Source organism: Amblyomma maculatum, chromosome 9 (genome assembly GCF_055883805.1).
Source record: "Amblyomma maculatum isolate TAMU_Amacu chromosome 9, ASM5588380v1, whole genome shotgun sequence".
NCBI lineage: Eukaryota > Metazoa > Arthropoda > Arachnida > Ixodida > Ixodidae > Amblyomma > Amblyomma maculatum.
In genome coordinates, this window is record NC_139352.1 from 10,592,642 (window position 1) to 10,620,356 (window position 27,715).

The window sequence follows — 27,715 nt, forward strand, 5'->3', positions numbered from 1 at the left end:
ACTCGCAAGACTCCAGTTCACGTGCAATACGACATACGCGTAAACCGCGCATATTCTCAAGCTTTAAGCGTCGGGAGCATATCTGACTCGCATTTCAGCTTTTTTTCTAGCGCAATAAGGCACGTTATAAATATGAATCATCTGAGACACGCGGTGACCTTTATTTCGCAATACTTGTCACGTTTTCCTTGCTTTCACACTAAGTGTAACGGTACGTGATCGTTGCACGGTATTTGAAACTCCCGCGCCAGGTCATGTGTGACATCGCCCGGCCAAGCAAGCAGGTCTTTTTAGCTCACTGCCAACTACGCCGACCGCGTCAGCCACGACCCCCTCTCTTTAGCGACAAGCGACCCCTTCGCTACCGCGTAGCACAGAAACGAAGCGTACGATGCACGCAATATGTTCAATGCAAACCACGATGGTCCACCATCACAACGTCACTTCGTGTAATGCAATTTCAGCGCCAATGGCGCCGACCGTCAGTGCCATTGTACAAGATTATGGCATTCTTTCGCTTAATCACTTTAACAAATGACCGCCAAGCAGCAGGCGACGCTTATATTTTTGTTTACCAAGGGCCATGTAATGCAGAAGAACACGAGCCCTAAAATAATGCGGGCGTTCGGTTTTGGCTTCTAGACATTTGGTTTAACGTCCTAAAGCGACTCGGGCCGAGACGCCGAATGGAGGGCTCCGGCAACTTCGACCATTGTAACATGTCAACAAGGCACCGCAGGTCACTACGTCGCACAGCGAAACTTCCTATGCACATCGTACGCTCTTTTCCGTTAAGTTCATTTACGCTGCAGGAGTTTAGAAAACACTTCAAAATAAAACTTTATTCACCTTCACAAGACACTTGAGCCACCCTCATTGAAACCTCTGCGCATTTGTAAGCCAGGTACGACAAAACACAAAAATAACACAGCCGACGGAATTTCTCTGCAGTTGTAATGCTCTTTATTTGGGGACTGCCTCTGCAAGCATGATCAGTAGTCGGCTTAAATATGGCCAGAGTCCTTCAAAGTATTGAGGGGCTCTGATATGGCCGAGAGAAAAGCGTCGACCCCATGGCGAAAAGGCTAAAATTTGGAGGGAGACGTGGGAGACGCGCTTGACAAGGTACCCGCCAGATGGTGGACTCAGCGGACGTGTTAATCAAAGAGATGGCATCTTCACTTGCAGCTACGGAGCCTGCGCAGCAACTACAAGAGCACAAAACACACTCTTTCGGCACACTGTGCTAAGGTTCACATCTTCAGTGCGCTAGTGGTCGGTGCGCAGCTTTTCTGGACGGGTGCCTGCGTGCGTGGGTCGGTGCCCATCAGCTTGACCGAGAGAACCTCCGTGTAGTCCCCGACCACGTCGTGGCTGCTGCTGCTTTCGCCGCGGGCTGTGTATCCCAGCTATCCTTCTTGCCGAAATCGGTCGGCGACCTTGCCGGTGGCTGGTGACTTGAGCTTGTCTTGCCCGGAGTCGCCGCTAGCAAAAGGAGGTCACGGTGTCCAGCGATTGTGGTAGATATAAGCTATTACGTCGTGATCGCGTTGCACGAGGAGTGAGTGAATGCGGCGGAATGCTGATCATTCGTCTTCTGTGTTTTCCGTGATTTCGATAAGGACCTGGGAGCCCTGCAAATGAGACATAACAAACCGAATATTCTATTTCAGGAAGGCCTGCAACATCGCACCAGGCTGCACCAGGACTTAGGCCGTGCAACTCCGGGGCGACGTGAGCGCCACCAGCCGCCCCTTCGGCATCCAGAGTGGGAATGCGGCCCATAAGAATAGCGAAATACGAGTAAACAGATGTTTTAAACCCAGTTTAATGATCTCCTAGTGCAAGTACGACGTCGGCCCTTTACGAACAAAAGCACGCCCTAAATACATCGCAAAATTATGAAGCGTTAGATACGTGCGCGCGGGGTCGCCGCTCGCCACCCGCACCGCACGGGAGCGTTAGCCACAAAAAGAAAAAAAAATTACAGCCGTGCATAGATCAAATACGAAGTAGGTGCGTAGCACCGCTTACGCCGGAACTAGTACTAGACTGCCCGGCTTCACCCAGAGCGACGACGCAGCCGCGTCCTCTCTTCACACTCTCTGCAGTGGTACCTAATCCGGCTGTCACTTTCGAGAAGTTACTGAATTATTTAAATTCGGTCATGCAATTCATCCTAAGCCTTGCAAGGGCCTTCCAAACCAAAACGTTGATGTGCCCGACTGTTTTAAAACACTTTGATCCTGCCTGTAAAGGAAAATGACCGCACTGTGCGGAGAAGTCTCCGGACATCTTCCACATAGTGTGGGCATTGCCAGTCAACCCCGAACCTCTCCCCCAAACCCAACCCCACCCGGGAGGACTGGGAGGCAGCCCTGCTCGGCTGCTCCAACCTGGCAAGCCAGAAGGTCTTGGTCCACCGAGCCCGAGCCGCGGCGGTCACCAATGGGCTCCTGTAATGAGGAGCCCACCTAGTGATTGCGTGAGGATGCCCCGGCTACCTCAAGCTTCCTCCCTGAAATTAAGTTTTTCACACACACACTCTGCAGTGGTTTTATCACTGCTCGGAGCCGAGGTCGAGGGAGCACCATGCGTACACCCCTGCTGTCCGTGAAGGCTGAGGAGCGACTGACGCTACGGAGAGTCCGAATTTGAGGGCGTGCGAGCGACACGCGTTTACTCATGCCGGCGTAACACGCGGCATTTATCTCTCCGAGTTGTCAAAAAATTGTGCGCGACCTGCTTGAATTTTCGGACTCAGAACGCCGACCACACCGTAGCATGACATGGTCTACGTTTTCCGATAAGTAGTTTAACAGCAGAACTTGCCAGGATTTTTAGAAAACGGCGAAAAACTGCAGTAGTCTACAGCGAAACCTTTCGTCGTGGCGAGCAGATGAGCCGATTTAAAGGGCCACTGTCCACCCTCCGGTCGAAAATATTTTCTTCCCCAGTGACTGTGAGGCTTCGCCTCCAGAACGCAAGGCCGTAAATTATTTTTTGAAAAAAGTAATTAATAACGCGGTTACAGCCCCCGATTCTGTCGTGTTTCTATCCTCCCGTTTCATCGCAAATGTTTTTCACTCTCCTGCCCGGTCGTCAAGTCTCCGCAAGCCAAATTCCCCTTCCTCCTCCGCGTTTGGCGGGAGATGGGGCGTGGCACTCTGCGTGAGTATGCGTGAGCGAAAATAAAACAGGCGAGGGAGTGCGCGCCGCTGCATTTATTGCATTCAGTCCGCCCGTGGCGAAGGAAAAGTGCGCAGCAAGCGGCGCACACCTTTCACCCGTCAGTCAGCAAGACTGACCAATGGATGTCGTTAGGGGAAGCTGGTTTCCCAAAGGGAAGGATGACAGAGCTTTGATTTGTATTTTTGCTGCTTTGCTGCGCGCGTATCGCTGTAGCATTTTGCACAGACTATCTCCGGTACCTGATCGAAGAATTAGGCTCCTTTGCTTGAAAAGTGATACCCTGGACAGTGGCCCTTTAAAGTCACTGGAACTTTAAACCTTTAAGCTGATTCGACAGGCTGCGCCATCTGGCGAACTGCAAGGCCAATCAATATCCTGAACACATCCCCCCTCCCCCCTCCGCGCGACGCATGCTACATAGACCGCGGAGGGAGGAGAGGCAGTGTCGCCTGCACCGGTGCGCAGTTTTCTTTCGTTTGTTGTGCAGTATGAGAGCGGCTGTCCGCATAGAGCATCTAGGCTGCCCAGTTTCAACGAATGTATCTGAACAAGTGTAGCGCTTGTACTAGCATGTTGGACCAAAAGAAGATTGTGCAATTTGGAGAGGCCAGCGGACAGAGTGCTTGTTAGGAGTATGCCCGGCTTCGCAGTATACACGTGCTGTTTTAAACATATGGGCTCAAAGTGTCATTGCATCCCTTGTCGCAGTGTTCTTCAAAGCACATGCCAACCGTGTACGAACAGCTGCCCACACGATGTAACCAGAAATTTTCGGAAAATTTTATTTGAATGCGCATCTCTATGCAATGCGCTCCTATCCAGTGCTGGCCGCCGGATGACTCCCGCACGCACGAATCGCAGTGTTTTAAAAATGCATCGCCTTCAAAATGAGGTTTCATAATTTTGCAACATTTTAGGGTGTACTGGGCTCTTCTTCATGAAGGGAAGACATTGTACTTGCAATGTGAAATAAGAAAAATGTGTTTATATACCACTCGGGATGCAGAAATATGTGGCCACTGGTGGCCCTGAATGCAACGCCGACTGTTGCGCGCCCTGCGCCAATTAACCTCCTCGCAGGCTGCAGCTGGAAAACATGTGAGTTCTCTGGCAGCTCCGATGAAAACATTGAAATTACATGAACAGGCTTGACACATACAAAAATGACACACCTAACCTTTAGGGGCATGGGAACATATTTTACTAGTATCTGGCTATCCTGGGTGCACTTAGGGTGTTAATACTTCTTTGATATGGGGCTCTACTCGTCTGAGGTTACCTCATTGGTGAAAGGTGAGAATAAATTCTAGCAGCACAGAGGAGTTTTCTGGCAGCAGACGGTTGCAGCTTTGTTGAGGGTAGCATCTGATAGAAGCTCGATCCCCATAGACCAATAAAAACGACCTCGGTGTAGGCGTTCCGACTATTCACCCTGAGGATGTGGCTCCAGGAAGCCAACCAGAGAAGACAGGTAAACGGAAACCTTATTCATGCAATGTTGCATAAGCCTGAATGTTCCAGCATTCCCTACATTGCACACTTCATTTTCTTCTACCTGCTGGATGTAAAGAGGCACAAAATTCAAGCTGGTGCTTGGCTGTAACAAAAATTAACACACAGCAAGCAAACAAAGTATGTCTTGGAATGAAGACTTAAGCCTTTCAACACTAATCAGAAGCACTTACACTGAAAATAGATAGGTCACTTTACCTGCTCCCCCCTTTGCTTCCTTTTTTTTTTTTTAATCAAACATGACAACTGACATGAAACATCCTATGCCACCCCTTCCACCCAGATCACTTGAAGGAGTAGGCGCTTTTGTCAAAGGGGGCGAGTGGTTCAGGTGCTGCTTTTACATGTGATCGGCAGTGTTGGGCAATGAGGAAGGGAACCAGATGTCTGCGACTGCACTGAAAAACGCTTCCACGCTCTGTTTCTATAAGAGATTGTGAATGCTGAGCTTGACCTCAAACTGTATCATGGATTCAGCCTGGTTGAATCTGGAACTGTTTGGCAGGTTTAAGTGATGGCAAATCTCTGGACCAATGATGATGTTTGAAGTTTTTGACAGACTTTTCCTTACATAGTCTATGTTTGGCCGCTACTTCCTTCCAGTGTGAACAAAGCTACTCGTCTGTTATGGGACTCACATTCTCAGTCTTCTTCCCATAAGAAGTTGAGCAGGGCCGAAACCACTCACCCTTGGCATATGTTAAGGGCAATGTGAGGATCCTTCACGGTGAGGATCTTTCACTTTGGGGAGAAGGTCTTTCACATTGCAGATCACCCGTTCTGGCTTTCCATTAGACTCTGACAAATGAGGGCTGCTAGTGATGTGGTCACAGCATTGTGAGGCAGCAAAGATGGCAAAATTAGGAGAAAAGAAAGGCGGACCATTGTCTTGCCTCACTTGCTGTACTATCCTGTAATGACCAAACATGCTTTTAACATATCGATAACCACTTGAGCAGTTGTAGTTTTGAGAGTCACAATCTCTGGGAAATGGGAATAGTAATTCACGGCCATTAATACAGTTAGGCCATTCAAGTGAAATACATCCAAGCAGAGAACTTTCCATGGACAACAAGGGAGGCTTGTAGGGACGAGTGTTGCTTCTGGATTCACTGAAGTTTCAGCGCACTTTTCACTACTGGCTATGAGAGAGGAAATCTCAGCTGTTATACCTGACCACCTTACAGACTCACAAACAAAGGCCTTTGCGAGAGTATTAGAATGATGTTCTTTGCATAGAACCAATAAAACTGCAAGCTTAGGTGATAATGGGATAATGAGGTAAGTGCTTTTGAGAAGGTTTGGTTTTATGAGGTTTTGACGTCCAAACACAACTCAAGCTATGAGAAATGCCGCAATGGAAGGTTCCATAAATTTCAACAACCTGGGGTTCTTTAATGTGCATTGATATCACACAGCACATGGGCGCTCAGCTTTTCGCCTCCATGTAAAAGCAGCCACTGCGGCCGGCATTCAACCCTGCATCCTTGGGCATAGGAGTCGAGTGGCCTATCTACTGCATCACCGCGGCGGGGCTTTCGAGAAGGTCATCATAAATAGAAAGTTCATCCTTCACTGATGCATACTTTGCTGCATGAAGGGACACCTTTGGCTTCTTCAGCCAGCCGTTTTAGAAGAAAGAGATGAGTAGTTTGCTGCACTGTTCATCATACCTTTGCGTTTTCTTGAGATCCTGTATGTTTACATGTACTCCTGAAGCAGAAGCTACGACTTCTGTAGCAAAAAGTTCTACAGTGACCACTGTACGCACCTTGGAAGGGATCCAACACACTGTATCAGCGGTAGCCAATAACTTTCCAGGGACGTAAAACATCTGCAGCTAATAGAGCATGGTCTTTAGCCTGAGCTTTTGCACTCTCGGAAGAAGGATGTCAAGTTTTATCTTGCAAAACAGCGAGACGAGATGAAGGTGATCAGTTTCCACGGTGAACGCAATATCTCTGATAAACTCTTCGAATCTCTGGATGGCCCACAATGCAGCCAAGACCTCCTTTTCCACCTAAATGTACCTTTATTCTGTCGGGATCACTGACCTAGAGGCAAAGGCTACTCACTGGCCTACGTTCACTAGGTGTCTGCAATAGGACTGCTTCCAATCTAAAATTGCTGGCACCTGCTGAAACTATTGTGGCATAAGATGGGTGGCACCCAGACAAGCAGTGGCCAGACATCAGAGGTTCCTTGAATTTCATGAATGCCGCTTCCTTCATGCTGCCAAGAGCAATTAGTGCTCGTGTTTAGCAGGGTGCATATCGGTGGAGTGATTTCCAAGACTTGTGGTAGGGACCTGGCAGGATGATTCACCATCCTGGGTAAATATCTGACATATGCAATATCTGTGGGAGGTGCCACTGAGTGAACTGCTTCAATCTTACATTGACCTGGTTTACCTTGTGGCAAGGCAATTACACCTAGGAATGAGACTTCCGAGACTCCAAAGACACACTTACTTCGGTTTGAGGAGGTGTCTACAGCTGAAAGCCGACGTGCTTGCTTGAGCCTTGCATCATGTTCCTGCTGGGTACATCCAGCATAGGCGGACATCATCTCTGGTGGGAAACAAATGATCCAAGATTCCCAGCTGCTTCAAGTGCACCTGCATTTCTGGCCGCTTGGTAATAAACAAAGTGTGTAATGATTTTCACAATGGTGCAGGGAATCTTTTCATTTCATAAAGGGGCAGGTGAGACAATGTTGCTCCAAAACTAAGAAAAACGTGGCTTATTTTTACAAGTACGACAATTTCTTTATGAGAACACTACACTCCAAACTTAATATAACAATGCATTCTGGAAGTAAAAAAAATATGGACATATGGCATCTCAAGTGCAATCTGTTTTTGTGTTGCTTGCTATTAGGTGGACACCTAGAAGCTTGTTAGCGGAAAAATTGAGTAAGCGGCAAACAAAAGCAAACAGTACCAGTCTTTAACCTTTGCATTCCACTCTCCAGCTGGTGTAAGTCTTGTAAAGGAAAACACCATTTTTTATCTTTAACGTGCACTGACACCGCAAGGGCATCTATGAGCTGTGTGATGTCAGTGCACATTAAAGTACCCCAGGTGGTCGAAATAATTCCGAAGACCTCTACCGCAGCACCTCTTCTTTCACTCCCACCTTCCTCCCATCTCCCATGGTTAAGAACTACTGTGAAAACTAATGTAATATATACCATGTACTGTAACTGCCTGTGTTTCGTGTATGTTTGATTCTTGTACACTGTCTTGTCTGTATTGTACTTGTTTTAAGATTGCCATGTTCCCACTCCTGTAATATTCCCACTTGGGATTGGTAGTATTCTGAAATAAATAAATAAAATAAAATGCTCCAGAACGAAACGTTTTTGTTAATATTAGAGCCAGGTAGCTGAAAAGTTTACATCTGGTCAATTTTTAGGAGCTGTTTTCAAATCTGATGTTAATTCCTGCCTATCTAGTTTGGTTGAAATTTGCAACTCCTTAGTTTGAAATATAAGGCTGTATTTGTGTACCTTTTGATGTCAGTATAAATATCATAAAGCAGAGAGCAATATGTCATTTCCTTCATTGTGACACACCCTACACAATGAGAAGAAAGTGTTCTATATATAAATTCATTGAAGGTTTAAAAAAAGTGCCACTCTTTAATGCTACGCTTTATTGGTAGAATTACGATGCTTGTGCAAATTTATATCTGATTCACAACAACGAATTGCAATGAAAAACAGCCTAGCTGTATTTTACAAGTACTAAAAAATGTCCATACATAATCTCATAGTTATACAGCATTGACAGGTCGCGTAATGTCCTGCTCAAGCAATAAGGTTGCTTGAAATAATAAAGAAGGTTTTAAAATTTCAGCTAACATTTAATGAATGAACATGACACTCCATTTAAACAAACTTGGGAAAATGCAGCTTAAGGAGCTCCAAAGCACCATGTTTCCTTAGAATTTTCCCGCACTGTATGTACGTCCCTCACATTGTCTCTGAATTGTGTCCTCTGTGCAAGTTTTTTTCGTCATGTGGCGAGGAGGGGACTTGGCCTCAAGTTTCTTTAGCAGACATCCTTGAGACCTTTAGACTATCATGCGCAGTGCTCAGTAGAATCAATTCCCAAGAAGGTAACCTACCTAGTTTCTCCAAAACTTGCTCAAAGCCTGTGTGTCTCTGATTGAACCACAGCACGGCAACCCAACAACACGTGGTACAGCAACTTTGAGCCAATGGCAGTGGCATTTTAGGGAGTCATGGTGCAGGTTTTGGGGAGAGAAAAAAAAACTTTTTTCTATTTTTTGAAGACTGTTGGAGGACTCCCAAAATTCAAAAAGCTCTTTCTACCTGCCTGCAACACCACAAAAGTGGTAGACGCCATGTTTGAAATTCGTAACCGTCATAAAAGCAACTCAATTCTGCTCATTGATGTGTCACCTTACGTGATCAGAACGCAGATTTTATTGCGAAAGCAATGCTACTCTAGGTTTCCAGCCTTCAGCGTAGCACGGCCGGTAACCACGTCTTACCCGCGTGACGCTGTGACGTCACACCCCACATGACATTAGGGTGAGAGCTGGGCTACCAACTCAAGTGGTCGGCAGGAGCTGCCAACTTGGGTCTCTCATTTCACATGGGACGGTTATGTCAGAATCAGCCTTCTAGGACCCTGGCATTCACGTTACCCCTATAGGCCACTAAGGCACGTTCATATGGCTTGGTTAAAGCGGGGCTTTACATGTGGGTTGAGGAAGAAGAAAAAGAGAAGAACGCTCAGTCACCCGCAGTTAGTACTTTCACTCAATATTTGGTTCAGCAGCGTTGAACCATTGAAATTTTTTTATTACTTCTTGTCTACTTTTGAGGCTGGGATGGACATAAAAGAGGAAGGATTGAAGATAATAAAACAATTTAAAAAAAGGCAATCTTTTACAATAAAATCACCGTTTTTTCACACGCCTCTCCTCTTAAATGATATATGAACAATGCCTGGCATCGAGCTGCTACAATCTCGGACAGTTAGAACAAAGAAAAAAATTAAAGAGCACTGCAGAATCTACACTGGAGTAATGCGAAAGCACGGATGCTGCTGTTGGTTACTTCTGGTTGCTTCTAGTAGCTTAATTCACTTCTTGTTTCCCCATTTATTCTTTGGTACTTTCAAATTGCGCGCCAATCTCTTCCTATGTCCTTTTTTCGGCTCTACTTCCGGTTGCGTGACATCACATCCTTGACGTCATATCCACTATGGTACCCGTTTCTCTCTTTCCGCTTTCACTATCACCTTCCTCCCTTCCCTTGCGGCACGGTTCAGGTGTCCATAGAACAAGTGTGGCAGATACTGCGCCTTTCCTTTCCTGTGAACCAATTATTCTAATTAATTATCTAATTAACTTATTGGCCTAATTATTTTTTCTGCAGCAACATTATGTCGGCCTCTATAGATTAACACCGCTCATTAACCTCTACAACTTTTCAATTATCCACAACTGCGCTGCAGACACGATTTCGCGGACGCAGTCTGTGGACAGGTCTGTATACAGAAATCTGTGAACATAGCGAAGTAACGCTTTTGCATTAATAAATAATCTCGCTCTTCAAAGAGCATAGAGACCTATTTTTTAGTTGTGTGTTTTAAGACACTGCTGCACACAGATCCCCATGTGCTATTTGTCTATGACCACAAAACCATTTATAACCCAATTTCTTTTCTCATCTTTCTCTGTTTCAACAATCAAGTGAGGACCATGACATTAAAGTCGGGTTTAGAACCTGTGAGGCATGAAAAAACTTGTAGAGTCACTCCTTCATAATCTCATAATCTTAATTCACAGCAATGGTGAGACAGTATATCTCAAGAACAGGAATCCCAATGAGAAGAGAAATGATTATATTGCAGTTTGTTCATCTCGTCACATGGTCTAGACCTCCCTTTGACATCACAGTAATCGCTCAGCTGTTAAAACAAACTAAAACAAGTCTGAAAAAAAACAAAACAAAATATCAATTATAAATCGTTTATGGTGGATTGGTGGGTGCTGTTTAACACAAAGACAAAGAGAAGAAAACACGGGACCAGCGCCTTCCCGCGCCAGTCCAGTGTTTTCTTCTCTTTGTCTAGGTGTTAAACAGCGCCCACCAATCCGCCATGAACAACCGACAACTCGCCCAACTTACCCTTCTATAAATCATTTACCTGTCAAAACCACGTGGTGATCCATGTACAGTAATGTGTGCAAATATTCGAAGTTTTTAATATGAATCAACTATGTTCGTTATTCAATTTGCATTTGAAAAATTGATATTCAAAATTTCTTAATATTTGAAATTTCTTACTTCACCTCAGATTCCCTGCAATGCATGCTTCACCACAATGCTTGACCATGTGGGCTATGTAGTGAAGTGCGCTAAGCGACGCACTTGCTGAAACCAGGAAGAAACATTTTTCTTTCTTCGGTTTCGTCACAATGCAGACATCCATCGTACAGGTGTTCATCAGGTAAAATTACTGTGATGTAAACAGTTCTCGGCAGTTCCCTCAGGCCTATTCGATAATTCCAGCTTTTGGTTAATTTGGACATTCTTTCTGGTCTCCTGAAGCCTGAACTAGTGCTGTATAAAATGTATACTAGAGTTTTCAGTAGGGTATGCTTGCTGTGCAATTCTAGTTTAATTTTATTTGCCACTACCATGTGATTTCTGAAATAAACAAGATGAACAGTGTTTGCTATTTTTAAATTTTTCATTCTTTTTTTTCACTAATCAGATATTCATATTTGATTCATATTTGAAAATTGCAATATTCGCACACCCCTATGTCATTTGCATTTATGATGACAAAATACAGCCTAGCCAATCAGAGCGGCGGCACACACATTTCCTATGCTCGTATTGGATAATCCTATGAGTACTTCTCAGCTCACTAAAGCCATGAAGCCAATCTCGGAAGTGTGTTTTGGTCAATCTATGACGTCATGACATACCAACCTATGACATCGTGGATGCATCCATAAAAACCTGTCATGTGCATGCTGACTGGCTAAACTGGTGACAGTAGGTTACAGTTGAAGTTACTATTCATCTGAGATGACCAAAATCAAACTCAATATTTGTCCTGTAACAATAGAGAGCAAAATAGATGGCTGCGCATACAGCGACGTCACACACTGCTAAAGGTTGCCCACAGGAATCCCCTGTTGAGGTCACAAAATGGGAAACATCAAAAATTCATTTTTTGCTATAAACCACCACTAAATTTGATACGAATGATGAGAGAATTGAGAACATACTATACGTTTCAGTAAATCCCCGGCGATTGAAAAAAATTCCATAGTACTTTAATATTTCAAGCTTATTAAAGTAACCATCCAAAAATATAATATAGAATTGGTTCACAAGAAGGGAAAGGCGCCCTATCTGTCACACTTGTTTCTGTGGACATCTCAATCTCGCCATAAGGGAAGGGATGAAGGTGGGAGAGAAAGTGGAAAGAGAGAAAGAGGAGCAGTAGTGGAGGGCTACAAGGTAATTTCGACCACCCCAGTGAGCTGACATCGTGAACGCCTCTTTGCCTCTTTATGAAACACAGCCTCCACGATCGGGATCGAGCCCGGGTACTCCGGCACAGTAGTCGGGTGTCTTACCACTGCATCATCGCAGTGGGAAAAATTTAGTAAGATTCAATATACCTAGCTAATACCATTGTTTAAGGAAAGAGAATGTCATGGTGAATTCCACGAATTGTTTAATGCAAGAAACCTTGCCATATGTCTATGTTGCATAAAGAAATATCATTCTTTTGTAAATGACTGATTTCATAAACTGCACATCTAGCAGTTCGCAAAACGAAACCAAGAAACACTGATCAGAGATATGGGCCCACAGTGAGAAGTGTGTTTTATTACCACTCTTAAGTATTGAAATGTGATTGGCACTTTTCCAGTCAAGTGTGATTTCGGACTTTGTACTGACTTCTGAAATAACGCAGTGAAGGGCAGAGTCGCAGAGCTTTGAGAATTTGTGCAAAAACATTTCTGTTGACACAAGAAAAGTGCAAACAAGGTTAAGGACTTTCCTTTAGCATGGAGGCAGACAGTATCAACGACGCTTGCCAGCTTAATCAGGTTTTCATTTGTAGAAATTATATATGCAAAATCACCAGTGGTGCCAGTAAATGTAGTTTGTTTTTCAGTCTTTCCTAACTTGCACAACCTTCGTTTATAGTGAGCGTGGGTTTTTTTCAGTGCTTAAAATATCATACAATATCCATACAGACCAACTATTATTTACCCTCACTGTTACTTTAAAGAAGAAACCATCCAGTAAGTTGTTAATGACCATTTTGTTATTTTACGATGAGAGCCGTTTTGGAAGCCCACGTCATGTGGTCTTGTAAATGAAGCCTGCAGCAGCTGTCAGAGAAATCTGCAAGCCGAGTGGCAGATGAGAGGAGACCCGGCTTGGTGTTCAAGAAGATCGCTGCCAAGCCAAGGCAGAACAAGCCGAGATAAAAAAGAAGAAAGCAAAGAAGAAATCAGAAGCCCAGCCAAGAGAGAAAGAGAGAGAGAAACAGGCAGACAAGAAGAAAGAGAAAGCAAAGGGCTCGCAGAATCTCTTGTTAAATGCTTCAACTAAGCCGCAGTCTTTCTTCATTAGAGTAAACAGCGCATCCTGGCTCAGAACAGGTATGTCCACATCACTTTGCATTTGACATTTACCCATCATGTATGATAGCATGAATTCACCAGACTTCTTCATCAAGAAAACTATACATCTCAAGTTCATTGAAATCAAATGAGCTGCAGAAAAATGCAAACATGGATAAGATGGCAAGCATTCATATTGCCTGAGCACCACACCAATGTAGACAGAAATCATTGATCTTGTTTACATATTTTTCCCTCATATATAAAATGTATGATGGAACTGCACCCCCCCCAATGGTAACACACACCAATGGGGACTTTCAGGAGTTAGCGAATGAACATAGCACTCAAAGAATGGGATGGTGCAAATACAACGCTTCAATGATTAAAATTTTTTTGCCCAGAACACTTGCTTCATATCTTATGTGAATGCCTTCAAGCGGTATGTTAGCAATACCTTTTGGAAGCCGCCTTGAAGCAGTCATCTTTGTCCATGTTGTTTTGTGTAGAAGCAATCCACCACCACTCTGCCTGCTGGATGTCAAAATAGCATAAAAACTGTTGTGTCGAGGGCCAGGCATTGTGCAGGGCATCCTTCTCAGGCCAAGATGAGCTGGACATGACTGTGGCAGGAACCTGCAACAAGGATTGACATCCACCAAAGAGATAAGGATTCTTTTAGGTACGGCAGGCAGCTAAAGTGCCTGTGCACTGCACTATTTAGAGCTCATGATTCTCATCACTTAATGCAGGGAATGATGGCTATAAGGTCATCTTTAGGACACTGCCGCACTTTTGTGCTCATGGGTAGCAGAGGTTAAACCACAGATAAAGGCAATAATATAGCAACGGTATGCAGTATCGAGATGATGAAGATGTGCTGGGGTGGTGTGGCGAACAAAGACGACGCTGAAGCTAGGTTGGGTTAGTTCTGGCAGCGTGTCACTGATGGTGTATTGTTGCGGTTGCCTTCGTGTACTTCCCCACTGCAATGTGTGAAGTTTAGCTGTACAAAAGTTGGACAGACATGGCATGTGTGAGCACTGACATTGAGAGAGGTGCTTTTCAAACACCAATATTAGAGGGAAAACTGAGCTAAGAAACTAATAATTGTTGAAAACAAAGGAAGTTGTTTTTATTTAAGAGCATGGTTTTGAAGCCTTTCAAAGGAAACACATCTAACCTCAAAGAGCAGCTTATCATGTATGTGTTACATTGTTTGATATGTTAGGCACCACTGGTAGCTGCCAGCTCCCACATTAGTTCAGGAGCTCTTACCTCACCGATTCCAAAGCACAGTGGGCACATCAGCAGATGGGAAGCCAAGCTGTCTCCATCCCTGCTCTGTGAGCTGCGTACAAGCACAGCAATTGGCATGGCACTGGCTTTTGTGGCTGTCAGCAGCACTGTAGCTGTGCTTCTTGAGTCGTCGCACAATGCTGCAGGAGAAGAATATATAAGGAGACAAATTCAGCAATAAAAATACACCACTTCTGGAATTAAAATGCAGATGGCACCTGTTCTATTATGACCAGTGATCATTGTGGCATCTTAAAGGGAGCTTATGCTATCTCACTTGTGCAATGTCCACACTGCATGGCTTTGGAATGTGCTAGGTATTACTGAATACTCAATCAGGTGTGCACCAAAAGAAGGAGTCACATTTTTGCTGTTCCATTTTATATGTTTCATTCTGTTTTCAATAGCTATTTGGTACTGGCTGCAGATCACAGGGAGAGGTATCTCCCCTCGTTTTGTAAGAATCGATGTTGGATGATAATACTGCCTGGCAAGCATGGATGGCATTATCACACATGGGCAGAAGCAGGCATTCACAGTTTTTGCATTTTGCTACATGTAGACGAGGAACATCTACAAGCAAAAAAAGTATGAACAAATACTGGAGGGGGCACACTTGACTTTTGCCTTTAAGGATATGATGTGACAGTGTTAATGGCTTTTGCTTGGGGGTCCCTTTGTGGATCCTCACCCACATACATGCACTTTGCAACTTGATTGGTAAATAGCTTTGGTTTATGGAGTTTAACATCCCAAAGCGACTCAGGTTATGAAAGACGCAGTAGTGGAGGGCTCAGAAAATTTCGACCACTTAGGGCTCTTTAGCGTGCGCTGACATCGCACAGCACACGGACACCTTGCTTTTTCGCCTCCATCAAAAAGTGGTCACCATAACCGAGATTCGACCCTACATCCTTGGGCACAGCAGTCAAGTGCCCCAAACCACTGCATGGCCGTGGTAGGACAATGACTAATAAATAATCCCTTAAAATCTGACTCTGCCATTCCATTCGTACTCTCCAGCATACAATTGTAAGCGACCAACCAATTGTGAGAAAGACCAACCGACATGTTACAAAGTGCCGCCTTAAGCCTAACAAACATGCCTAGTAGCATGTCTCACTCTGGATGTAACGGTCCTGGAGGGTTCAATGCCCCTCACCCTTCCACCCAAATTGAGAAGCCTGAGTTGGCAAATCCTGTCAAATTGGCCATGTCACATGGCTGGATGACATCGCGCTGTCCTACAAACAATCAGTCCACGGTCATATCAGCTGCCAGCTACCACCTGCCAAAGCCATGCCTATGACTTTTAATTTGCATTGCTAACTCTAACAATGCCAATATTGGATATTCTGGAGAACAGGGACTTTAATGCCAACACATTAGAAGAAATCGGCACATGGAATAAAGTTTTTTGGTGTTTTCTGACTGCGACAGCCAGGAAGTAGATTACCCGCCTGACTAGTGAACCTGAAGACATAACGTAGCATTGATGATAGTGTTCCGGGCCTTCAAGAGCGGTAAGAGTCTGAGTTCAATGTCAGGAGCACCTCTGGAACACCAGAGCATACAAACACAACAGCTTCAGCTTCAATGTCGTCGTCGTTCGACTCAGCGTCCAAAACATCCTCGTCGTCTTCTGACATATTGGCTACACACCGTAAAACTAACCCCTCCCTCCCTCTACCCCCCCCCCAGGGCAGACACGGTCCCTGTGCTTGCTAAACCGATGGGCGGGAATAGTAGGGTTTTAGACGAGCAACGTGAAATATTTGTGTATGTGGTGCAGTGGGATTTGGCGTGAAAGACAGGAGGCGTGATCTTGTTGGTCACGTCACTAAGTTGCTCCAAGACACGGTAGAGACCCACGTAACGGGGCATGAGTTTCTTGCACAGGCCCACACGGCGGGCCGGGAGCCAAAGAAGGACGAGGGAGCCAGGTGGATAGCGTACATCGTGATGGTGATTGTTGTAACGATGTTTTTGGACCGTTTGGGAAGCCCTGAGATGATCCAGAACAATGTTTCGGGCGGCGTCGGCACGTGCTATGGCATCAGAAGCATAACTGCTCGAATGGTCTTCAGCAGGCAGCAAACTGTAGAAAGGGAGCAGAGGGTTGCGGCCAAAGAGGAGATGAAAGGGTGAGTAGCCGGTGATATCTAGATGGGATAAATTGTATGCAAATGTGACGAATGGCAAATTGATGTCCGAATTGATGGTGGTCAGAAACATACATGGACAGCGTGTCCGTAAGTGTCCGGTTAAGGAGCTGAGTAAGGCCATTCATTTGGGGATGATAGGCTGTCATAAATTTGCGGGGGTAGAGCATGACCGGAGCAAGTCATCATTAACTTAAGAAATGAAGCACGGGCCTCGATCCGCAAGTAGTTGACGGGGAGCACCATGAAGCAGGATGACGTCGTTAAGAAGGAAATCAGCGACGTCGGAGGCACAGCTGGTCGGGATAGCTCTCATGATAGTGTAATGCATTGTGTAATCAGTGATGACTGCAGTCCATCTATTCCTGGAAGCCGATGTTGGAAAAGGCCCAAGGAGGTCGAGACTGACGCGGGAAAATGGGTCAGGAGAAACTTCGGTTGGTTGAAGGTGACCACCGGGCTGAAGTTGCAGCTTCTTCTGATGCTGGCACAGGTCACAAGCTGCAATGTAGTGGCGAACAAAGAAATAAAGGCCAGGCCAGAAGAAATGGCGGTGCACGTTATCATACGCCCAAGTGTCCTGCTGTAGGGGCATCATGAAGGTGGGCTAAAACAGTCAAGCGGAGATGAGTAGGAATGGCAAGCAAAAGGTTGGCACCATCTGAGCGCATATTGTGTCGAAACAATGTATTGTCACGCAGCACGAACCTATTGATGGAAGGATCGGAGTTGTCAGTGCACAGCTGGTCGATAAAGGGTCGTAGGGAAGGGTCAAGACTCCGTTTGGAGCCGATGTGCAGAAATTCCGTGATGGACAGCATGTAGTCATCAGCAGTACAGTAGAGTAATTCTAGAGGATCGACGGGATGACGGGACAAACAGTGAACGTCTTTATGCAAACGGCCTGACTTGTAGGCAATATCAAACATGTATTCCTGTAGGCACAAGGCCAAGTGACCTAAATGCCCAGTAGGGTCGTTAAGGGAGGACAACCAACATAAGACATAGTAGGCTGTCACTATGCGAAAGGGCCTCCCAAACAAATAAGGGCAGAATTTAGTCAACGCCCATATATACCGAAGCCGACGACACTAAATGAAAGCTAAGAGATGAAGTGGAGTTTATGTACAAGACTTTACAAAACATACAGCACCTACAGCAAGGTTGGGCAAAACATGGATCTGGCTACCTCGCCATAGCTGGATATGCCGCGTTAAGCCACACTCGACTGGATCCTCGGGGCTCAATCTATATTCGAATCACAGCCAGGTGCAGCAAGTATCAACCTCATCGGTTACTTGCTGCCTACCTAGCAACCCCACCGAACTGTTATGGAGCGTTCCCAAGCGGTAAGAGTCCGAGTTCAACATCAGGAGCACCTCTGGAACACCAGAGCACATTAACACAACAGCTTCAGCTTTAGTATCGTCGTCATTTGACCCAGCGCCCAAAAAATCCTCGTCGTCTTCAGACATCTCGGCTACACACTGTAACAATAGCATCACCTCTATACTGATATACAAGTTCAGAGATAACCTTCAGCAGATGAATTCAGTTTAGAAAGTTGGCTTGTATTGAAGTTTTTACATTTTTATTGGCTCGTGACAGAAGTTGCACTGATTCATAAGGGCGGAAGTATTTTGTTACGCAATGTATTTCTTATACCACCATGTTAAGAGGGCATGCTCATTAATCGAGGTGGATGAGTGGTGCGCACAGAAGAATAACAACCCTAGTAAAAACATTTGAAGTTAGATAGCACTGCACAGAAACAAAATTGTACATGAATAACAGGCGACTAAATTAGTCTATGGCTAGTCAAAACATTTGGTGAGAGCCATGCCATCCTTTCATTTCTCCTTCCCCAATTTCTGTCTTCTTGTTTCTCTTTTTTTATTTTCTCAGTCTTGGCTCTGCTTGCAGATTTCTGTAACTACTCTTGGTACTACCCAGACAACAGTTAAACAACTGCTATAGGTGGAGCTTCGGTAATGCCTCTAACCATAATAGTTAGGTCAACTGCAGTATGCCTCATTTTTCATCTCCAATGAACTAACAAAAGTTTAAGGGATACTTAAGCTCCACATTAAGGGTATGTACAGCAGCATTATTGGCTTCCATCTGTGGATTTCCTGTAGATCTTCATTTGTGTACATGCATTTAACCATTTCTCTCTTGGTACCGGTATTATGTCTCACATACTTAGCAGGGGGCGGCAGAAAGTTAGGTGGGAGGATGAGATTAAGAAGTTCGCAGGGGTCAAGTGAATGCAGCTAGCACAGAACCGGGTTAAGTGGAGAAATATGGGAGAGGCCTTCGCCCTGCAGTGGGTATAATCAGGCTGATGATGATGATGATGACTTAGCAGCATACAGTCACAAGCTACCACATTATGTGAAAGGCTACCAAACGTGTTATCAAGCCCCATTTTAACCAAGTCATAGGAGCCTGCCTGCATGGCCCTGGGGGTAGTGTGTTCGACTTGGGATCACAGGATGCTGCTTCAGTTTCCATTTCACGGGAGTGGTCCGAACTGGCAGCGCCTGCCAACTGGGCCACGTCATGTGGTCTCATGACATGACATGATCAGGTTTGGCTTGGTTTATGGGGTTTAATGTCAATTCCCAGCAAGGACAGCAACAGGAAATTTGCAGTAGACTGGCATGCAGAATGCGGAGGGTGAATTTTTGTTACCTATGTTGCCTCTGTGGCACTGATTTTTGAGAAGACAAATTAAAAAAATACATTCAGTGGCATGAGCTAGGCTGCATCGTGCTCAAACATATTACGGTGAACCTTCTGGAATGGTATTGCAAACTATGGGCTGCATACAATGGCATCTTTTCTTTTAGCCTGACGAGTGGGTTCCCACATGGTCTCCCACTTTTTGTGTAAGCAATACACGGTCCACTGAGCTATACTAACAAGCGGATTTGCGAGGAGTGGCCCATCTAGCAAAGACTCTCAGGGTGAGTTATATACTGAGAGGGCGTCACTCCAGCTTCAAAACATGAATGAAATATGCCCTTTGTTTCGCAGCATTCTCAAGGAATCGGCAGATTCGGAGTTATGATTGTGAGTTCATACTAGCCTACTCACAGCAGGCAGAGGGACTTCCCTCCAAAGGAGCTGGTCATTCTTCATCGCATTCAGATTCAGATTTTTTTATCTTGACGAGCAGTTTCACAGGGCAGTTGGTGCTTCTCTTGAAAACTGTCTTGTTCCTGTGGTGGAGCTGACAACACCATGCCTTGTGGAAGACCACCTGAAAAATAAAATGGCCTTAGGCATTGCACAGTTTGGATGCCAGTAATTACAAATTGACTACATTATATCTTTCACCTTATGCAAGTTGAATACAATTAGAGACAAGTTTCCTACTTTTATTTTTATTTTTTAAATTTGCTGACTTTTTTCTGTGTTTATTTCAAAGTAGTTTTCAGTTTTTATTCTGCTACTGTTTTCTAATTGTAAAATACCATATTACTTTCTTCAAGATCAAATGTTTGCACATGGTTCGAAGTCATTTAGTGTTTATGTTTACATTTTCATTGGCACAAGTAATCTACATAAGAGTAATTAAAGCCTAAATTGTTATTGCAGATACAGCACCTCTTGCAGATGGAAATACTAAAGCCCAGAACCCCCACAACACCAACCCATAAACAAATGTAAACACAAACATGTCTCAAGGATACCATCCAGTAGTGCATGTACATGGCCTTCGTAGTGTTGCAAAATTCTTTTTCTGCCACCTTGTGAGCATGTATTGTTTGCTCCCCAACTCATTTGACTCGTATAGTAGATACACCTTTCCCAAGACTGTTGCAGTGGATTAAGAGATATCTTAAAAATTGTGTGTCCCATCCAGACAACCCTAGAGACAATGCCCAGTCTGCTATGAAATATCAGTTCTCTCATGGGGTTTCATTCAGAGTATCATATTCTTTTCGCTATAATAAAATAAAAAGAACAGAAGTGAAGTATGAAGCCGTCAAACAAAGACACGTGCTAAAAGTGGGTCGTCATGTTCGTCAAGATATTGACTGGGTTGATCAAAAGGGTGAGGAATCATGTCTCTTTGCCCTTTACGGTAGCTATTAATTTATTTCCAAATACTGCAGGCAGCAGCGCTGCCCAAGCAGGAGAGGGGTTACATGTTCTACAATAACAGTTCAGCAAACATATTTTCATTGGTGCATTCAACAATAAATTGAGGCAAACGGTTTCACTGATGTGTTGTGAGGGGAAAGTATGAATTCTGGTAAAGTTTGGTCCTGGCGAAATATGGGCTTACTACTTTGGAGTGGTTCAATCTACTAGATCTCTGGGGTGCAGCAAAAATATAGGTATCACGTGACAAACCAGACTTGTTGTTATACAGCATGTGAAAGAATTTCAGCCTAGAGACCTGACGGCGTACTTTAAGGGGTTCTAGCTTAAGCTGACTCAGCATGTTAGAGACCGAAGATGTTGAACGGTAATCAGAAAAAATAAATCTGGCTGAAAGACGCTGGATGCGCTCTAGTTTGATAATATCTTTATTATAGCACGGATCCCAAACCACCGAGGCATACTCGAGAACTGGTCTGACTAGAGAGCGGTATGCTTCAAGTTTGACGCCACGAGTAGCGCCTTTTAATTTTCGGCGAAGAAAACAAAGCTTATTGAATGCCTTCTTGGTAATATTGTCAATGTGGGTGTCCCATTTGAGGCTGTCTGTAATCGTTAACCCTAGATATTTAACAGCTGAAACAGAATTAATAAACTGATCCTGTATGTGATAGTTGTAACCAAGGGGCCTCTTCTTTCTTGTTATTGGCATAGATACAGTTTTTGCAAAATTAATCTTCATACCGCTCTCCTCACACCAGTCCGCAAGTTTACAAAGGCTTTCATTCAACACAGTTTGTTGTGAAGCACTGTCTATGACACTGTACAAGACACAATCGTCGGCAAACAATTTCACGCTTACACTTTCATCGACGTTTTCGGCAATGCTATTGATATAAATTAAAAATAACAAAGGACCTAGCACAGATCCCTGGGGCACTCCAGTCAATACATCAGTATAAGCAGATCTATATCCTGAACATTCCACAAATTGGGTCCTATTGCTTAAATGTTAGAGACCGGAACTGTGGAACTGTTGCTCAACAGTTGCACAAACCAGGGCGTGACCATTTTCTTGACACTTTTCGCATAGTTTCATGTCATCTCATACAGTGCTCACTCAGCCTACTAACTGCTTTGAGTGGTTGATGATGTCCAGTTCAGAAACAGCAGATGGCAGGCAAGTGGAGCCACCCGGTTTGCAGAGGCATGCACGGCACCAAAAGCATACAATCCAAGGACACCAACATTTTACTATGCCAGTGATGTCTGTGCTTCGGTAATTTTGTACTTTGAGTTTATCTTCTGGTAAACAGCCAACTAGCTGCAGCATGCTTATCAAGGATACTGAGTTTTTCACGTTAATCCCAAAATACCAAAAATTTATTTTGTTTAGACATACTTCTGCTACTATTTCTTTTGGTTTACATAAAAAAGTCAAACATTTATATATACCACTCAGATGAGCCAGACATTTCATTTTAGACAAAACCGGCATGTTTTTCTTTAACATCCCAGAACAGCCTTGTAATCACAGCCAGAATGATTGTTCCAAGAGGTATTTCTGGTTAAAAAATAGAATACACATATTGAATGTAAGCACCCCGTCGAAAGTGGGCGGCTATAAAATACCCCTAGCTAAAATGGCTGAACCTGTTATCAGTATGCTTGAATTCTGAAGTAGCATTCAGTGCCAAAATGTCTTGCTAGGTTCAGCTGAATCTTTGTTTGAGCCATGTGGTCAACAACTGTGGCCTTAACCACTGCACCACTGCGGCAGGTAATGTCTGATGTAGTGCCACAGAATAGGGTGAAGAGCAGTTTTGTTGTCTAGGTCCAACTCAGTAACATTAAGCAGTGCAATTCTGCACAAATTCACTGCAACATATTTGTGCTCGCTCATAAGTCAAACACCACGCTAACACTGCATGATCACCTGCTGTGGAGCCTCCAGCTGCAAGGTAATGGATGCATGAATGTTTATCTGACTGCTGTCCTCTGGTGCAACCGTGCTGTGAGGACATCCCAGCACTAGACCTCGAAGAACGACGTGGGTAGCCCATCACTGCGTGGAACACTGGAGAACGCCATCAACAACTTGTCAGCTACAACTCTTCTGGAAGTAAGACCTGCTCCACTGCAGTACAAGGCAAAAGCACAAGGGTGTCCTCTTAAGTACTGCACCATGCCACATTAGTACACACAGCCAAAGCTAGTATGTGCATGTCAAGGCTAAAAGAAATGTCTCACTTTCGGGTATGACGTATGAGGAATATGGTCACTCCGAAATTGGTTGTTGATCGGTTTGTGGAAACAGAGCGCCTTCCTTCCTGGTGCCTGAACTGCAATGGCATGTCGAAGTCGCCTAAAATGTTAGCGTGAAGGCGATTAAATTGCATTTATGAGCGGTTTTTACTAGACGTTTTGCCAAGTACTCATCTACGCAAGACAGCGGTCTTTACAGCTGAGGGAACCCACGCTTTGCAAGTTTCGCTCAGCTGCATTAATTTTTTTTTATTCGGAATACGTTTGGGCAGGCAGTAAACTACTCTGACAGGTGCAACAATCAATACGCCATTTTTGTCAACCCCTGAGCATTGCTCATCTCATCTGCGCAAATGATCGGTGTTTCAACTGTCGCTCACTTACCTGCTCTAAAATTATTCAGGTATGGCATTCAGGCGGCGTTTGTCGATTCATGTCGTTGCGCTACAGTGTAGCCGAGCTAACCGAGGCAGTCGCTGTCTCACAGCTGACACAAGTTGTCCCGAATAGCAGTGCGCCGCCATTTACATTTACCGCGCGCGGCTGTTTATGCCAACAGGCCAACCCAGGCCAACCGTAGGCCAACAGCGGTCCTGCGGAAGTGTTGTATGGAACGGTGTGCAGGCCAACTTCCGGAACGCGCGTCCGGTGCAAGGAGGCGTTGACAGCAGTGCCCGCCAGCTTTTGACTTGAAGGTGAGTGCTTGCGATTCTACCGATTCTACATCGTCTCGTTCCACATCGCCTCAGCATCGGCTGTACGAGCTGTAACTGTTGTAACCTCCATCTTTTGGCAGACGAAAATACGCGTTTGTTGAATCCTGTTTGCAAGCACCGGTTTCATTTCACCTGGCATTTTCGAGTTTCTCAAATAATACTGCTGCTCGGATACCAATATTCACAAATTGTAATCCACAGCAATCATTTCGTAGAGCACTAAATTAACACAAAAGCCACGTGATGACCTGTACGATTAACGTTCCAAACCGAGATGGGTTTCATTAACACAAAAGCCACGTGATGACCTGTACGTTTAACGTTCCAAACCGAGATGGGTTTCAGAGGTGCCGTAGTGGAGGTCTTCAGGCTGATTTCGACCATCTGGGGTTCTTTAAATCCGTGCCTTGCATTTCGTTCCCCTTGAAACGCAGATACCGCGGCCGGGATCGAACCCACGGTCACGGGCTCAGCAGTCGAGCGACCACTGATCCACCGCGGTGTCTTTGAGGGTGCCAGGACATACGCTGTCGCTATTCAAATGTGATTCCGGACACGGCTGTTCAGGAAGCGGCCCCTCTGGCCAAGGTTTGCACATGTTTTTTTAATGCTCGGAACACGCTACATGCAACGTCTCCTGTATGCGCGTTTACTTTTTTTTTTTTTTTTTTTTGCATTGTGTTCATCATAAGTACGACAAAATTGTTGCTGCGAGGCATTGCCTACTAAAAAAGCGGCCGCAAACATTTTTTTTTTTTTCGGAGATTCATTAGTTACAGCCCCCTCCGTCCGAAGCACGGACGGAGGGGACTCTCTCCAGATTTTCTTACGAAAACGGGACAGCACACATATGCGTGTACGAAAACGTAGTTAGAAAGACGGAACAATGGATGCCATCCAGGTTGGTACGTTACAGACGGACCAGCGTAGAGAACGAGAAGGCAATTGACTTTCCGAAAGGGAGCGTGAAGGCTTTGATTTGTATTTCTGTAGCTTTTCAGTGCGCGCGTTGCTGTTGTGCAGAAACGATCTGCGATATTTGATCGAAGCAGTGTGCTTGTTTGTTTAAAATGTCATTCCCTGGTCAGTGGCCCTTCAACCGGCAGCTGTACAAAATTTCATTCCTCACGAAGGCGCATCAGGTTTATATGTTAAGCATATATTTCACATTCTTTGTGGTGTGCAGGTGCAAGAATTCAAGCCAGTGGTGTTTCTTCAGACCTTGAATACAGCAGAGAGAAGCGAAAGGCATAGCACATACAGTGCATCGCCAGAGCTTACCATTGTAACCGTGGTGTATCCGAGTGTTCCAGCATGAGAGTAGATGGCAGTGACCTTTCTGTGCTGCACCTGTCTGCACTCCGGAGAGACTGGTCCTCCTTGCGCAAGGGGCAAGTCAAGTTGGAGGACTTGGAAGCATGCGACAGATTTGGCCGGACCCCTCTGTTCACGTGCGTCATGCTGGGGGACTTGCAGGGCGCACAACAGCTCCTTCGTGTCGGGGCCAGGCCCGACCACGCTGATCACGCTGGACAAATGCCGCTGCATCTGGCCGCTCACAAGGGCCACCGCGGTCTGGTGCGCCTCTTGCTGTCGGCGGGGGTGCCTCGGGCGCGAGCAGACGGCAAAGGCCGCACTCCGCTGCACTTCTCTGCGGCCCAGTCCCCGACTACAGGTGTGCTGGCAACCCTCCTGGAACGTATGGACACCAGCCAGGTCGACATTCGGGATATGCTCAAGCAAACAGCTCTTCACAAGAGCGCCCTTGCCTGTCAACCAGAGAATATGGCCGCGCTCCTGAAGCGCGGTGCCAATCCGTTAATGCAGGATGAAGAAGGGCGCACTTCTCTTCACTTGTGCGCCGCTTCTTCACGGCCGGCTGCTCTGGCGTGCTCCCGCTTGCTGCTGGACTGGGAGCCATCCTTAACTGCTTGGCAGGACTACCAAGGTTGCACCCCGTTGCACATGGCCGTGGCATCGGGCAGCGTGGCAGTCATTGACCTCCTGACTCAACGCAGTGAACGTGAAGTGAACACAGCTGACAACCTCTTTCGAGCACCTCTGCACTATGCAGTCATCCTAGGACGGCTGGATGTCGCCAAGCTGCTCCTGGACCGCGGCGCGAAGCCATCCCTGGCCGACCAAGCAGGAGCGACGCCCCTAATATACGCCTGTTCCAGCGTCTCTGCCGAGCAGGGCAAGCTTGTAGCGCTGCTAGTGAAGCGGTACAGAGACGTTGTACCCTTCGATGCTGCCATTCAGGCAGCGTCCCTGGCTGGATGTGTGGCTGCAGTGCGGGCCCTGTGCCATCACAAACCAGCACTAGACAAATCAGCAGTGAGCGCTGCCATGACGGCGGCTGCCAGCCATGGTCACCTGGACGTACTGCAGCACTTGCTTGATCTGCAGGGAGGGAGCTGCTTCGAAGGCTATGTGTTAGCGGGCGACCCTCCAGCACTGATGGCCGCCGCCTGCAGCGGCCACACTCACTGTCTTCTCGCCTTACTGGACGCTGGGTCTACTGGGGTGCACTGCACCGACTCTGAAGGACGCACTGTCCTGCACTGGGCAGTAGTCGGGGACCACGCGTGTCTCTGTCGTGTCCTGCTCCAACGGGGCTGCGCCGTGGACGCACCCGACAACCATGGGTCTACGGCACTACACTATGCCAGCAGTCGAGGCTCGGCTGAATGTGTAGACGTTCTGCTACAGGCGAATGCCGACCCAAACCTCATAGACGCGCAGGGCCGGACGGCGCTGCACTGGGCTGCTCGATGCGGAAGCCTGCCCGTGGCCCGGCTTCTGCACTTAAAGGGCGCCTTGCTGTCTGTCCCGGATCATTCCCCTCGCAGGGCCACTGCTCTCGATGAAGCTAGCGGTCACAGAGTTCTATGCGCTTGGTTGCGCTTTCATGGTGCCTTAGACATCCACGACATACAACACTCTGCTGCTGTCGCTATTCAAAGGCGGTTCCGAGCATGGCTGTTCAGAAAGCGGCACCTCAAGCCAAGGTTTCCACGCGTTTCTTTGGTGCAGTGTTGCGAGAAAAAAGACGGTTCCTCTTCACTGGACACTGCTGCGCGTTCTCAAGAGAAGGAATCCGCTGAGAGGGTTGAAACGGCGGCGCGGATCATTCAGTCTGCATGGCGGAGGTGGGTGATGCGGCGAAGAGCGGTCGCTGCTGCTGCCGACGAGGCTGCCTGGAGCCGCGCACTCGCCCACCTCAATCTCTTCACCGGCTGCTGCTCTCCGGATGGACGCTTCTAGGGGACGTCCTACCGGTTGTAATCATTGTGCGAGAGTGTTGTTCAGGAATGATCGTGCTTGTGAAGGCGACGAATGAATGCTTGCTTAGTACTTGTCAGTGCTGCGGGAAGTGCTTGCGATTGCGCCGAAAAGCCGATGTACAAAAGGAGTGTCAACCTGAGAAATGCATCTTCAGCATAGCGGCAGCCATTATTCTGTTATGGTCAGACGGGAAGATGATAATGATGTCTGGCTTTTGGCAGTCAGCTCATTTTGTGCCCAAGGCTACAAGAGAATACTTTGTAGTTTTAGTTCATATACATATGTTGTATAATTATATTGATATCGGTGGTCTGCTTCTTCAGTGCTGCACTCTTCAGGGCTGCATATATAGTAAATTTTTAAACCAGAAATATGTTTTGTTACCTAACTTTACTCAAACTGTAGCTGTAGCTGTACTCAAACACATGTGTTCAAAACTTAGAAAGAAATAAACATAGTCAATCGGTCATTAACACCGTGCACTCTAAGCAATTTTTTTCGACTTGTGCACCGCATAAGGGGCGCCACTGAA

The 27,715-nt window shown here is 45.9% G+C and overlaps 2 protein-coding genes across 6 annotated transcripts; one reads left to right on the forward strand and one right to left on the reverse strand.

The window, feature by feature from the left end:
• Nucleotides 1–913: 913 nt before the first annotated feature.
• LOC146178262 (uncharacterized) lies at nucleotides 914–23,748 on the reverse strand. 4 transcript variants are annotated; one of them, XM_084578067.1, is made up of 7 exons: nucleotides 23,564–23,748; nucleotides 22,851–22,991; nucleotides 19,901–20,066; nucleotides 14,619–14,779; nucleotides 13,798–13,976; nucleotides 7,176–7,274; nucleotides 914–1,634 (listed from the first exon to the last, which is right to left on the reverse strand). In XM_084578067.1, the coding sequence occupies exons 4-6, from the start codon at nucleotides 14,715–14,717 to the stop codon at nucleotides 7,232–7,234; spliced, it is 321 nt and encodes a 106-aa protein (XP_084434193.1). In that variant the 5' UTR covers nucleotides 14,718–14,779; nucleotides 19,901–20,066; nucleotides 22,851–22,991; nucleotides 23,564–23,748; the 3' UTR covers nucleotides 914–1,634; nucleotides 7,176–7,231. The 4 variants fall into 4 exon arrangements, 3 of the variants coding, with proteins under 3 accessions (XP_084434193.1, XP_084434194.1, XP_084434195.1); XM_084578068.1 differs by having other exon boundaries at nucleotides 7,176–7,336; XR_014700577.1 differs by lacking the exon at nucleotides 22,851–22,991 and having other exon boundaries at nucleotides 7,176–7,336.
• A 55-nt stretch (nucleotides 23,749–23,803) lies between these two features.
• LOC146178263 (uncharacterized) lies at nucleotides 23,804–27,658 on the forward strand. 2 transcript variants are annotated; one of them, XM_084578072.1, is made up of 2 exons: nucleotides 23,804–23,874; nucleotides 25,082–27,658. In XM_084578072.1, exon 2 carries the CDS (start codon nucleotides 25,210–25,212, stop codon nucleotides 27,160–27,162), a length of 1,953 nt encoding a protein of 650 aa, XP_084434198.1. In that variant the 5' UTR covers nucleotides 23,804–23,874; nucleotides 25,082–25,209; the 3' UTR covers nucleotides 27,163–27,658. The 2 variants fall into 2 exon arrangements, with proteins under 2 accessions (XP_084434198.1, XP_084434197.1); XM_084578071.1 differs by lacking the exon at nucleotides 23,804–23,874 and adding an exon at nucleotides 24,339–24,483.
• The last annotated feature ends 57 nt before the right edge of the window (nucleotides 27,659–27,715 follow it).

Coding starts and splice junctions, on each gene's coding strand:
- LOC146178262 (XM_084578067.1), bottom strand. CDS start 14,717: ATGCCAATTGCTGTGCTTGTACGCAGCTCACAGAGCAGGGATGGAGAC. Junction 13,977..14,618: donor TGTGCTTTGGAATCGGTGAG/GTAAGAGCTCCT, acceptor TCCTTGTTGCAG/GTTCCTGCCACAGTCATGTC. Junction 7,275..13,797: donor TTCAAGGCGGCTTCCAAAAG/GTATTGCTAACA, acceptor GTTTCCCACCAG/AGATGATGTCCGCCTATGCT.
- LOC146178263 (XM_084578072.1), top strand. CDS start 25,210: ATGAGAGTAGATGGCAGTGACCTTTCTGTGCTGCACCTGTCTGCACTC.